The sequence below is a fragment of the Ovis aries genome, chromosome 15 (genome assembly GCF_016772045.2).
Source record: "Ovis aries strain OAR_USU_Benz2616 breed Rambouillet chromosome 15, ARS-UI_Ramb_v3.0, whole genome shotgun sequence".
NCBI lineage: Eukaryota > Metazoa > Chordata > Mammalia > Artiodactyla > Bovidae > Ovis > Ovis aries.
In genome coordinates, this window is record NC_056068.1 from 78655078 (window position 1) to 78670430 (window position 15353).

The 15353-nt window shown below is 36.4% G+C and overlaps 1 protein-coding gene and 1 pseudogene across 1 annotated transcript; both read left to right on the top strand.

The window, feature by feature from the left end:
* Nucleotides 1-764: 764 nt before the first annotated feature.
* On the top strand, nt 765-1711 carry LOC114118441 (olfactory receptor 8H1-like; annotated as a pseudogene).
* An 8386-nt stretch (nt 1712-10097) lies between these two features.
* Nucleotides 10098-13057, top strand: LOC114118324 (olfactory receptor 8H1-like). The gene has a single exon (XM_027979072.3). The coding sequence runs from the start codon at nt 10098-10100 to the stop codon at nt 11034-11036; it is 939 nt and encodes a 312-aa protein (XP_027834873.2). The 3' UTR covers nt 11037-13057.
* The last annotated feature ends 2296 nt before the right edge of the window (nt 13058-15353 follow it).

The following is a 15353-nucleotide window of genomic DNA, read 5'->3' on the forward strand; positions in this document are numbered from 1 at the left end:
GATTCAAATGTATTCTTTTTAATGGCTGAGTAATACTCCATTGTGTATATGTTGTTAATTTTAGAAGAAATTTGATTTTGAATAGTCAAATTAGGAAAATGCATATTTTGGAAATTAATATGCATATGCAGCTATAATTTTAATACTCTTTACAACTAAAAGTCAAGAGGTTGATATTTATTTTTCATTAGTATTAAAGAATATTTGAATATAGTGCAGAGTACATGATACATTAAAATAATTCTACCACTGTTCCTTTTATATCTAGCATTTATTTTCAGGTTTGCTGAAATTAATTATAAATAGGGATAGAGTATCATGAGCATACTCTCTTGAATCAATCTATATCGGTAGAATTACAGAGAAAACATGAAATAGCCCTGACTGAAACAATTACCTAAATTCTCTGTGCACTTTTTCTTACCTAAAACCTGTGGGTAATAGTAATACCTATGATGCAAACTTCTAATGAGAATTAAATATTTTAACAAAGGGAAATGGTGTTAGGGTTATCTCAATTGTTTTTGATATATTAGCATTTATTATATAATATTCAAATGTCAGTTTATACCTGTTTCTGTATTTATATATTTGGCAACCAAATTAAGATGTTTCTCTTCACACTCTGTACACAATTATTATCACATCCTAGAAACACTAAGCTAACTTAAATCTGTCATGTCATTAATGAAAATGCAAACTTTTTGAAAAAATTTTTCCTGAGTGTCAACTTTGATCTCAACAGTTTTGAGCACTTGAACACTATGGGCAGAAGGAATATCACACAGGTGTCTGACTTCATCCTCATGGGACGGACAGACTCTGAAGAGATCCGGCTGGTCCTCTTCACCCTCTTCCTCCTGCTATACCTGATCACTGTGCTGGGGAGTGTGGGGATGATCCTGATAATCTACCTGGATTCCTGGCTTCACACCCCCATGTGCTTTTTCCTCAGTCACTTGTCATTTCTTGACCTCAGTTACTCAAGTGTCATCACCCTAAAGCCTTAGGCAACCTACTGACTTCCAACAAGCATGTTTCATACCTGAACTGCTTCACCCAGATGAATTGCTTTGTCTTCTTGGCCGTCACTCAATGCTTCCTTCTCTCCTCCATGGCCTGCGATCGCTATGCAGCCATCTGCAACCCTCTGCGTTACCTGGTGGTTATGTCCACCAGACACTGCTGCTCCCTACTTTTTGGATCCTATTTGACTGGTTTTGTGGACTCCTTTGTCAATGTGCTTTGCATGAGCAGATTGCATTTCTGTGGCTCCAATGTAATCTATCACTTTTCCTGCGAAGCACCCCCCATTTTAGCCCTGTCCTGCACTGGCACACACGACACTGAAGTGATAATACCCATTTTCGCTGGCTCCAGTCTACTGGCGTCTCTTACCATGGTGTCTGTGTCCTATGTGGCCATCCTCTCTACTATCCTGAAAATCACTTCCACTTCAGGGAAACGAAAAGCCTTCTCTGCTTGTGCCTCCCACCTCCTGGCAGTCACCATCTTTTATGGTACTGCAGTTTTTCCTTACATAAAACCAAGAAAGTCCTACTCTTTGGGAAAGGATCACGTGGCTTCTGTGTTTTATACTATTGTCATCCCCATGCTGAACCCACTCATATATAGTCTTCGAAACAAAGAAGTGAAAAATGCTCTCAGAAGAGTCATGCAGAAGAGAAAAGGCCCCAAACAATTCAAATAACAGTGATGATAAATTTTAAAGCTCATTTTTTTCCATCCCTATAGCGTATTTCCTTGCTTTCTCTACAAAACAAATAGAATTATTTATATTTATTTATTTACATATTTACATTGTTGTTGAACCATCCTGCTTGACTAAATATAATTTCAAATATTTTAAGAATATGTCTTTAGAAATCTACATTGTAATTGGAAATCATGAACGATGTTAAATCATGGTCTATATATATTCACTTTTAAAGGCAACTGGTTTGCAAAATGAAAGATTAGTTTTCATCTTTTAATTATATCATACAAGTTCACATGCATAATCCAACTTCCCAGAATTTTATGATGGAAAATAGCTCAGTTTGGGGCATAATAAATTATTTTGGAAATTATTTCCTTTACCTTGTGGAGAATCAACATAACAGAGTGATTATGAGCACTTGCCCAGACCCAACCAACCATTCCAGAATTTTAGATTCTAGATCTGCTGCACTTTTGCTTATATAACCCTTTAAAGCATTGCTGAAAGTTTAAGTTTAAAGTTTCCTCAAGAAAAAAAGTAATTTATCTTGCTCAAGATAAATAATAATTCCAGGTCCATAAATATTCTGTAAAGATTAAATCAGATAATGATGGCATTTAAGGACATACTAATAAATGCTGGCCATTATTGTTTGAAAACTCATAACCCTGGAGTATTTTGTATGTACAATGGCTTTTTCTTATCGAATATTCATTTTTGATGAATTAATTTTGATTGATTTGGTTATTTTCTACATTACAACGAACTGAATCAAGTAGATATACACACATCCCCTCCCTCTTGGACTGAACCTCCCCTCACAGCAAAACATTTTAAAAGGCTTACTTCTGTGACATGTCAACAAGGTTCAGTACACTGCTTATTCATAGAAATTCTATGTATTTTAAGACTTCATTGATTTTCTCCTGATTTCTATAGGTTTTACATGATTATTAAAAATATTTTTTTACTTAAATGCTTGTCTAATTTGTATTAATATTTTTAGCAAAGACAAGTTGTAAAGCTATTAAATTACAATGAAATCAGACATAAAGCAACCTATTAGCTTTAATCAGATAGAGTGCTAAAATTTCCTTTATTTAAAAATCTTTTACATTACCTTTAATTTTCTCTACATAAAGCATGAAGTGAAAGTGAAAGTGAAGTTGCTCAGTCATGTCCGATTCTTTGCGACCCCGTGGACTGTAGGCCACCAGGCTCCTGTGTCCGTGGGATTCTCCAGACAAGAATACTGGAGTGGGTTGCCATTTCCTTCTCCAGGGGATCTTCCGAACCCAGGGATCGAACCTGGGTCTCCCACATTGCAGGCAGACACTTTATCCTCTGAGCCACCAGGGAAGCTAAAATAAAACCAGGGAGCCACATAAAGCATGAGAATATATTTTAAATTTTCCAAGTATTTCATAATTTTCTATACTTTTGTAATTAAATAGATCATTATATTCAAATGATAATGATTATAAACATTTTTTTAATTTATATTGGTTTCTATCTAAAATGGTGTTTATTTTTTTTACAAAGTACTTTTTCAATGTTAAAATTCACACACTTTCAGGAAGTAAAAGTTTAAATTATTTTTACTAATTCAAAACTCTAGACAAATTTACTTGTCTTTCATTACTTTCCCCTACTTTATTTTAGAAATCCCCTTTAATATTTGAATGCCACGAAATTATTAAGACTTATTTTTGCTGATATTTACATTTACTAGACTTTTATTTCCAGCTATTGTTGTTTTCTTTCAGTTGCATTTGTTTAAGAATAACTTTTTGGCTTCTCTCTCCTCTTTCAAAAGCATATTATCTCATTTTATTTTTATGGGCATTTTTTATTTTTCTAGTCTATTTGACAAACTATGACTTTACCTTGATATCAAGGTAAAGGGATGCATTTTTGCAGTGGTTGTTGTTCAGTTGCCAATTCGTGTCCAACTCTTTGAGACTCTATGGACTGTAGCACATCAGGCTTCCCTGCCCCTCACCATCTCCCAGAGTTTGTCCAAGTTATGCAGTGAGGTATAGCATAAAACAGCAAAATTTAATTTCTTAATCCCTATAATGTGTCTCTCTAAATTCAGAGAATTGATAACTTTTAAAGATTAGAAATAACAAGAGAACATTTCATGCAAAGATGGGCACAATAGACAGAAACAGCAAGGACCTAACAAAAGCATAAGAGAGTAAGAAGAGGTGGTACACAGAAGAACTGTGCGAAAAAGGTTTTAAAGACCCAGATAACCACAATGGCATAGTCACTCACCTAGAGCCAGACATCCTGAAGTGTGAAGTCAAGTGGGCCTTCAGAAGCATCACTATGAACAAAGCTAGTGGAGGTGACGGAATTCCACCTGAGCCATTTAAAATCCCAAAAGATGATGGTGTTAAAGTGTTGCACTCAATATGTCAGCAAATTTGGAAAACTCAACAGTGGCCACAGGACTGAAAAAGGTCAGTTTTTACTTCAATGCCAAAGGAGGGCAATGCCAAAGAAAGTTCAAACTACAGTATAGTCGCTCTCATTTCACATGCTAGCAAGGTAATACTCAGAATCCTTCAAGGTAGGCTTCAACAGCATGCGAACTGAGAACTTCCAGATGTACAAGCTGGATTTAGAAAATGCAGAGGAACCGGAGATCAAATTGCCAGTATCCATTGTATCAGAGAAAAAGCAAGAGAATTCCAAGAAAAAAATCTACTACTTCTTCATTGACTATGCTAAAAATTTTGTGTGGATCACAACAAGCTGTGGAAAATTCTTCAAGAGATGGGAATACCAGACTACCTTACCTGGCTCCTGAAAAACCTGTATGCAGGTCAAGAAGCAATGGTTAGAATCAGCCATGGAACAATGGATTGGTTCAAAACTGGGAAAGGAGTATGTCAAGGTTTTATATTTTCACCCTGCTTATTTAACATCTATGAAGAGGACATCATGTGAAATGCACAGCTGGATGAAGCACAAGCTGGAATCAAGATTGCAGGGAGAAGTATCAACAACCTCAGGTGGGCAGATGATACTACCCTAAAAACAGAAGGTGAAAAAGAACTTAAGATCCTCTTGATGAAGATGAAAGACGAGAGTGAAAAGCCTGGATTAAAACTCAACATTCAAAAATCTAAGATCATGGCATCTGGTCCCATCACTTCATGGCAAACAGATGGGGGAAAACGTAAACAGTAACAGATTTTATTTTCTTGGGCTCCAAAATCACTGTGGATGGGGACTGCAGCCATGAAATTAAAAGACATTTGCACCATGGAAGAAAAGTTATGGCATGGAAGAAAATCTATGACAAACCTATTCAGCATATTAAAAGGTGAAAGATGTATATGATCTGAAGAGCAACCAGAGTATAGACAGCATATTAAAAAGCAGAGACATCACTTTGTGGACACATGTCCATATAGTCAAATCTATGGTTTCTCCAGAAGTCATGCATGGATGTCAGAGTTGAACCATGAAGAATGATGAGCACCAAAGAAATGATGTTTTCAAACTGTGTGCTGGAGAAGACTCTTGAGAGTCCCCTGGGCAGCAAGGAGATCAAATCAGTCACTCCTAAAAGAAATCAACACTAAATATTCGTTGGAAGGACTGATGCTGAAGCTGAAGCTCCAACACTTTGGCCACCTGATGTGAAGAACCAACTCATTAGAAAAGACCCTCATGCTGGGAAAGATTGAAGACGAGAAGGGGGTGAAAGAGGATGAGATGGTTGGATGGCATCACCAATTCAGTGGACTTGAGTTTGAGCAAACTCCAGGAGATAGTGAAGACAGGGAAGCTGTTTTATTGCCATCCACACAGTTGCAAAGAGTCGGACACGACTTGGCAACTGAACAACAACAATGTGCCTGTTTGTGAGTATGTGTACAATCATGACGTACTAGGTATAAAATATCAGTGTGACATTTGCGAGGTATATTTAGAGACTCTCAGTTCTCCAGATTGGGAAGAAAAATTTCATTAAATCTATAGTATCAGAAAGAGAAACTGGGTTTTCCTTTTATTTTTCCTTGACAAGAGACTTGAACATAAACCCTCTTTAACGTACTCTCTTCAGCATTGATACAAAATGATCCCTGGAAAAGATGAAATCCTCAGTACTGCCTTCACTGTGCATGAATCATTTAGAAGTAATGGAAGTTGGATAATCTTATTTAAATGTTTATTGAAAAGAACTGAAGATTAATCCATAAAGTACTTTTAGGAGAAAATATGTGGGCTTATATTTCTCTCTTTCAGACAAGATTATAAGCTTTTTGAGAGAAGAGTCTGTCTAGTCATAGTTTGACTATTCCTCTCCACAGCATGGAACAAACACATATGTAATATTTATGATATTTACAATAAGTAAATGTTTTCTTTGCTCTTTTTAGCTCATGGAAACAAAGTAATGAATTTATTAAGATCAGTGATTCTTCCTTAATCATGTTCATAACTTCCCTTGGAATTTGGACCATCCTGGGCATATTAGCACTCCAAAACATTAGTTCAGTTGAAAATTCTATCTAGAATTCTTTCAAAAACATTGCTTGCTGGTGTATTAAAAGTGGCAGAGATTAACAGACTTTTTAAAATGATTTTTTCCTTTAGTGGTTAGGATATGGAAATGAATGTACAGAGATCTTTATTTGTTCGTACGTTTTTAAAACATTGGAGTCAAGTTTGTAGGACTTCTTTTGCATCATACATCAAAAAGAAACTTCCTGTAGTGATAATTGCTCTTCAGTTTTAGGATAATTGAAGACAATTCATGTGAAGGGATCTGTGAGTGCACATATATATGTTTGGTTTAAATTTTTAATTTTCTTCTCAGATATGTATTACTGGTGACTGATGCCAGCAAACTTCATTTTATAATAAAATATTTTACATTATAAAGTATTGTAGGTGATAATTGATGAACCATAGTATATATTACTTTAGGGACTTATTGAGGATACTGTCTTAACTCATCATTCATTCCCTTTATTAATTTAACATCATTTTTTTCTCCTAAGCGCAGTGTCTGAGTCAGATTAGTTGCCTTCAAGATATTTCATTATCATGATTGAAAATTAGTGAACTGGTTATATTTCCCTTTCTTTCTTGACCAGGGATTTTCATCCATGCATCATAACTACAATGCTCAGATTTTAATAACTGTATGAAACATCCTTACTGTGGAAACTTCTTTATATTTACTGTGGTTCTAATTGTATATATGTTTTAATTTTCACTTGTATTGAACATATATTGTTCTGTAGATAATTTCAAGATTTGTATTTATTTAATACTAATAAAATCAGGTATCTAACTTTTATTTCTGTGCTTTAATATTGCCTTGCTATTCTCTTTCTAAGAGAAAACATGCCATGATTTTCTTGTTAAGCATAAGAAACAAATATATTTTATTTGTTCAGAGTTATGATTAAATGTCCATATATATTTTTTCAAAATGTCCTTGCATTTATCCCTGATGTACTTTCTATCATTCTAGATTAAAGGAAAAAGGAATATATATATATATGTGTGTGTGTGTGTGTGTGTGTGTGTGTGTATATATATGTGTGTGTGTATACACATATATAATCTATCTATCTATCTGTATACATATAGAAGTGACAGTGTTAGGCACTCAGTCATGTCTGACTTTTTGCAACACCATGGAATATAGCCCTCCAGCCTCCCTGTCCATTGAATTCTCCAAGCAAGAAGGCTGGCGTGGATAGCCATTCCCTTCTCCAGGAGATCTTCCCACCCCAGGGATCAAACCCTATTCTCCAGCTTTTCAGACAGATTCTTTACCATCTGAGCTGCCAGGGAAGCCCATATGTGTATGTGTATATAGATTAGATAGATAGATAGATAGATAGATAGATAGATAGATAGATAGATAGATAGATAGATAGATAGATAAAACTATAATGAATTAGGGAATGAAGCTACACCATCATCAAATTAAGAGAGATCTTAAAAATCTCTGATCATGCTTTGGCTTCTGACATGACACAATGAATGGTACAAGAATAGTTTGAAGTCAGGAAAACCCCTAAAGTGAACAAAATGAGTCTCAGTGTCAGAAAATGTTAAGTAAGGAAAGCTTTCTCCTCATAGTTTTGCATTTATCATGGTTTTTGAGGAGGCTGCAGGGCTTCCCTGGTGGCTCAGAGGTTAAAGTATCTGCCTGCAATGCAGGAGACCTGGGTTCAGTCCCTGGGTCGGGAAGACCCCCGGGAGAAGGAAATGGCACCCCACTCCAGTACTCTTGCCTGGAGAATCCCATGGACGGAGGAGCCTGGTGGGCTACAGTCTATGAGGTCACAAAGAGTCAGACACAGTTGAGCAACTTCACTTTGACTTTCACTTAGTTATAAAATGAAAGTGGACACTGAATATACAGTATGATAGTGATTATGCAAATCTAGAGGTATACAGATAAGTACTCCGTGACAAAAATAATTGGGAGCAATTCATTAAATTATTACAGCAGTGTTTTTTTCCATATCATTCTTTGAGTTTTGTTATATTCTAGTTTTCTTTTTAACAAACATATTTACTCCCTAAATAGTATTATGTATTTAAATATAAAACTTTTATTGTCAAAAATGTATCATTCTGTCCCCGATGATTTTAGTCATGGAGTAGATATTTCTCTAGAAATAGTTTCTCTACCACCCTGGGCATAACTTAGAGCATCACAAAGGTGGACCAACCCATTAGGCTCTTCATTTTGTGGCTCCTAAGGGAAAAGACAACTAGCTTCTCAAACCTTATCGTAGCTGCTTTTAGTCCTTGCACTTTTGTCCCTGGAGACAGGCAGAGCAATCTTTCTTGATAATTGGTCCACAGGGATGAGCAAACGTTTCATTATCAACAATTCCCAGTATATGAACTACCCTGGAAATATTAGGATGAGATGAAAAGCACGCTTTTCTCTGCTGACGTACCTATAGAGCGGAGCCCTGAAATTCTGTTCAGGTATAAGTTCAGGGCAAATTTTACATTTGATCAGGAGCTGAATGAAGTTTCTAGTTTGATTTACTTTTCCCTACTGAAGAAAACAAAATGACTGCATTAAAATTTAAAAATAATTTATCTCAAAAAAGAACCATGTTCATTACAGAAATTTTCAACTTACATGATCTTCATGTTTTATTTGTGAGCAAAATTTGTGGCCAACATACTTCATAGACAGATAATATTTAAAAAAGTGTATTTTACCAACCTTGGCCTCTGGTAAGTATTATTCTCAAAGGTAAAAGGTTTTAGGTAGAATCAAATAAAATGGAGATATTTTCAGAATATGTACACTGATATGGACTGTAGCCTACCAGGCTCCTCCCTCCATGGGTTTCTCCAGGCAAGAGTACTGGAGTGGCTTGCCATTTCCTTCTCCAGAGGATCTTCCCAACAAAGGGATCGAGCCTGGGTCTCCCACATTCTAGGAAGACGCTTTAACCTCTGAGCCACCAGGGAAGCCCATATCATTTAAACCTTTCCCTAAGTAATGCCAAGATTTGTTGAACCAGAAATACAGAGTTGATATAATCAGGGTCTGCAATCAATGTGCATATTTAGAAACATAACTTTGGAAGAAATTTAATTTTGAATTATCAAGTTGTACAAGCATCCTATTGTTTGAAGATTAATGCTAATATATGGTCTATAATTTAGCATATGCTACTGAAGTTCACTAAAGTTGAAATGAAAGTTTATTAGTATAATAGTAAATATATTGGGAAAGAAAGAACAGTGCATGATGCATTAAACTATATATATCAAACAATCATATGTATATCAACTTATATATATTATATATCAAATTGTCAATTATATATACCTCAAACAATTTTTGTTATTATATATCTAAAAATTTTGAAGGTTTGCTGAAATCAATCATAAATAAGAATATAGTATTATGGGTATTCCTTTTGAGGTCAATCTACCTTGGCAGAATATCAGATCCAATATTTAATAGCTCTGACTCTGGCTGGGTTAACTACATTCACAGTGCTTTTTTCTCATATGAAGAATGTGTCAAATGGTACTAACTATGGTATAATAATCTCATGGTAATTAAATGCATTAATAATGACAAGCTTTAAAACAGTATCAGTCATTCTAACTATTCAATTGTACTAGGTTTTGCTACATTATATCCCAATATATAGGTATACTTCTTTCTATATTTGATAGTCAAATTAAGAGTTTTCTTTTCATACTCTCTACAGCCCTCTTCTCACTTTCTAGAAACATCAAACCATAACATCGAATATGAATGTATCACGTTGTTTATAAAAACCCAAACTTTTTGAAGTAATTCATGTCAAGTGTCAACTTTGATCTCAACAGTTTGGAGCATTTGAACACTATGGGCAGAAGGAATATCACACAGGTGTCTGACTTCATCCTCATGGGACTGACAGACTCTGAAGAGATCCGGCTGGTCCTCTTCACCCTCTTCCTCCTGATATACCTGATGACTGTGCTGGGGAATGTGGGGATGATCCTGATAATCCGCCTGGACCCCCAGCTTCACAGCCCCATGTACTTTTTCCTCAGTCACTTGTCATTTCTTGACCTCAGTTACTCAAGTGTCATCACCCCTAAAACCTTAGGCAACTTACTGACTTCCAAGCAGAATATTTCGTACCTGAACTGCTTCACTCAGATGTCTTTCTTTGTCTTCTTGGGCGCCACTGAATGTTTCCTTCTCTCCTCCATGGCCTGCGATCGCTATGCAGCCATCTGCAGCCCTCTGCGTTACCAGGTGGTTATGTCCACCAGGCGCTGCTGCTCTCTCGTCTTTGGATCCTATTTGATTGGCTTTATGGACACCTCTGTCAATGTTCTGTGCTTGAGTAGACTGCATTTCTGCAACTCAAAGATAATTTATCACTTTTTCTGTGATGGACCAGCAATTTTAGCCCTGTCCTGCACTGACACACACGACATTGAAATCATCATATTCATTTCTGCCGGTTCCACCCTACTGGTGTCTCTTATCACAATATCCCTGTCCTATGTGTCCATCCTGTCCACTATCCTGAAAATCACTTCCACTTCAGGGAAGCAGAAAGCTTTCTCTACCTGTGCCTCCCATCTCCTGGGAGTAACCATCTTTTACAGCACTATGATTTTCACTTACTTAAAACCAAGTAAGTCCTACTCCTTGGGAAAGGATCAAGTGGCTTCTGTTTTTTATACTATTGTCATCCCTATGCTGAATCCACTTATATACAGTCTTAGAAACAAAGAAGTAAAAAATGCACTCAATAGGGTCATGAAGAAGAGAAAGGACTCCAAATAATTAAAATAACAGTGATGTTAAGTTTCAAAGCTCTCTCTCTTTTTTTTTTTTCCCCATTCCTGTAGTGTATTTCTTTGCTGTCTCTTCAGAGACAAATAGAATCGTTTGTTTGTTTGTTTATTGTGTTGAGCCATCATTTGCCTAACTAAATATAATCTTGGGTATTTTTAAGAATATGCCTTTGGAAATCTACATTATAATTGGAAACCAGAACCACGTTAAACCATGGTCTAACTATATACATTTTTAAGTGAAACTGATTTCCTAAATGAGAAAGTATAGTTGTCAGCTTTTAAAATATGTCGTATATATTCCAAAACATAATCCAACTTCAGAGAATGTTATGATGGAAAAAAGGTTAGTTATGGGAACAATGATACCAATTTAAGAAATCATTTCCTTTTCTTTATAGAGAAGCATTATAGCAGAGTGATTATGAGCACTTGCTTGGGAACCAAACATTCCAAAATTTAGATTCTAGGTCTGTTGCTCTATTACTTGTATAACCCATAAATCTCTGAAAATTCAAGCCTCAAGTTTCCTCAACTTCACTAGATAAATAATAATTCCAGGCCCATATAGTTACTATAAGGGGCTTCCCAGGGGCTCAGTGGTAAACAATCCATCGTCAATGCAAGAAACATGTGTTTGATCCCTGGGTCTGGAAGATCCCTGGAGAAAGAAATGACAACCCACTCCAGTGTTCTAGAAAATTCCATGGACAGAGAAGCCTGGTGGGCTACAGTCCATGGATCTGCAAAGAGTCTGACAGGACTGAGTGACTGAGCATGCATGCACTCACACACATAGTTACTATAAAGATTAAATCAATTCAGCTATGCGAAGTGTTTAAGGCAGCACTAATAAATGTTGGCCAGTATCATAGAATATTGATATCCCGCCAGTATTTTCAACACACAGTAACTTCTTCGTAATGAATATTTAGTTGTGCTTTATGAGTTATTTTAGGTTGATTTAAAAGGCAAACACACATTCTTCTTTCTCAAGATTGATTTGTCTATTCGAGGTTTTTTGTATTTCCATACAAATTGTGAAATTATTTGTTCTAGCTCTATGAATATTGTAAAGTAATTAACCTCCAATTTAAAAAAATAAATAAAAAATTAAAAATAATACAATAAAAATCAAATAAAAGGCAAACACACAAACAGCTAAGGAAACACTCACCATCTCACAATTTTGGATTTTGAATGGAATATGTTAATATTGTAAAAATTTGAAAAATATTGAAAATTTAAGGAAATAGAAATGCACTAGAAGTTATGATGTGTTTAGTATGTGTTCTTCTAGATTGATAATTATGTAGGTTTCGTGTGTATATATTATGAACATGTGTGATATTTCTGACATTTCCTATATTTTTTGAGACTTTCTGCATACACTTACATGTATAAACTTGAATATTCTTTTTATCATTGAAATCTAAGATGACTGCATTTGTAGGTAGGAAAATGCTCAATTTGCAATTCTTTGGACATGAAATGTTATTGAATTCATCAAGTTAACATTCTGAATGAAATCTTATCATTTTGATGACTCCCTGAAAATATTGATTTTATTTTTTAAATTTTTTATTTATTGTTTATTTATTTTGGAGTGTAATAGCTTTACAAGTGTGTGTTAGTTTCTGCTGTACCACAGAGTGAATCACTTATTACACATATATCCCCTCACTGAGCCTCTCTCCATGCTTTCACTGTGCATGAAACACGGAGTGGTAATGGAAGAATTGGGGCAATCACATTTAAATGTTTATTGAAAGGAAGTGAAGATTAATTTAGAGAGGTATTTTTAAAAGAAAATGTATGTGTATAATATTTCTCTCTCACTAAATATATTGTAAGCTCTTTGAGAAAAGAATTTGGTTAGTCATAGTTTTACTCTCCACAACATGTAGCAAATGTATTACTTATTCAATATACAAGTACATATTCTCTTTCATTTTTGCTTGCTGGCGAAGGCACAGTGATGAATTCATTAAAATGAAAGATTTCACTTCATCCTAGTTTATATTATGTTTTGGTGTTTGCACTTCTTCCTGTGGCTTCCCAGGTGGCATTGTGGTAAAGTACCTGCCTGCCAATGCAAGAGATCAAGATGTGGCTTGATCCCTGGGTTGGGAAGATCCCTGGAGGAGAGCATGGCAACCTTCTCCGGTCCTCTTGCCTCGAGAATCATGTGGACAGAGAAGCCTGGCAGGCTACAGTCCATGGGGCCACACAGAGTCAGACATTCCTGAAGCTACATAACAGGCACAAAGGTGAATGTTAGCACTCAAAAACTATTTTAATTGAAAATTCTGATTATCAAAAAAAAACTCTAACACATGTGCAAAATATGGCTTAGTGACCAACCGATAGATTTCATTTCCAGTTACTTTTTCCTTTGTAGTTCAACTCAGCTCAGTTCAATTCAGCCACTCAGTAGTGCCCGACTCTTTGTGAGCACATGGACTGCAGCACACCAGGCCTCCCTGTCCATCACCAACTCCCAGAACATACTAAAAATCATGTTCATTGAGTCGTCATCTCTAATTTTCTTGAAGAGATCTCTAGTCTTTCCTATTCTATTGTTTTCCTCTATTTCGTTGCACTGATCATTGAGGAAGGGGCTTTCTTATCTCTTCTTGCTATTTTTTTGAACTTTGCCTTCAAATTGGTATATCCTTCCTTTTCACGTCTCTTCTTTTCACAGCTATTTGTAAGGCCTCCTCAGAAAGCCATTTTGCTTTTTTGCATTTCTTTTTCTTGGAGATGATCCATTGTAGTTATGATATGGAAATGAGTGTACACATAATTATATTTTGTTCATATGACTTAAAATCACTGGAGTCAACTGGTTAGGACTTCTCATGCATCATACATCACAAACAAACCTCCTATAGAACTATCAGTCTTCAGTCTTGAGAGTAGCTGAAGACAATTCATGAGAAGGGATCTGTGTGTGTATATGTACAGGTTTAGGTCTAAATTTTTAGTTTTCTTCTCTGATCTATATTATTGGTGTCTGCCCTCTACAAACTTCATTTTACAGTTAAGTATTTTACATTATAAATCATTGTGACAACTGATGAAACATTCAGTTTAGTTCAGTTCAGTCGCTCAGTCGTGTCCGACTCTTTGTGACCCCATGAATCGCAGCACGCCAGGCCTCCCTGTCCATCACCAACTCCCAGAGTTCACTCAGACTCACGTCCATCGAGTCTGTAATGCCATCCAGCCATCTGATCCTCGGTTGTCCCCTTCTCCTCCTGCCCCCAATCCCTCCCAGCATCAGAGTCTTTTCTAATGAGTCAACTCTTCACATGAGGTGGCCAAAGTACTGGAGTTTCAGCTTTAGCATCTTTCCTTCCAAAGAAATCCCAGGGTTGATCTCCTTCAGAATGGACTGGTTGTATCTCCTTGCAGTCCAAGGGACTCTTCTCCAACACCACAGTTTAAAAGCATCAATTCTTTGGCCTCAGCCTTCTTCACAGTCCAACTCTCACATCCATACATGACCACAGGAAAAACCATAGCCTTGACTAGACGGACCTTAGTCAGCAAAGTAATGTCTCTGCTTCTGAATATGCTATCTAGGTTGGTCATAACTTTTCTTCCAAGGAGTAAGCACCTTTTAATTTCATGGCTGCAGTCACCATCTGCAGTGATTTGGAGCCCCAAAAAATAAAGTCTGACACTGTTTCCACTGTTTCCCCATCTATTTCCCATGAAGTGATGGGACCGGATGCCATGATCTTCGTTTTCTTAATGTTGAACTTTAGGCCAATTTTTTCACTCTCCACTTTAACTTTCATCAAGAGGCTTTTTAGTTCCTCTTCACTTTCTGCCATAAGGGTGGTGTCATCTGCATATCTGAGGTGATTGATATTTCTCCCGGCAATCTTGATTCCAGCTTGTGCTTCTTCCAGCCCAGCGTTTCTCATGAGGTACTCTGCATAGAACTTAAATAATCAGAGTGACAATATACAGCCTTGACGTACTCCTTTTCCTATTTGGAACCAGTCTGTTGTTCCATGTCCAGTTCTTACTGCTGCTTCCTGACCTGCATACAGATTTCTCAAGAGGCAGGTCAGGTGGTCTGTATTCCCATCTCTCTCAGAATTTTCCACAGTTTATTGTGATCCACACAGTCAAAGGCTTTGGCATAGTCAATCAAGCAGAAATGGGTGTTTTTCTGGAACTGTCTTGCTTTTTCCATGATCCAGCGGATGTTGGCAATTTGATCTCTGGTTCCTCTGCCTTTTCTAAAACCAGCATGAACATCAGGAAGTTCACGGTTCATGTATTGCTGAAG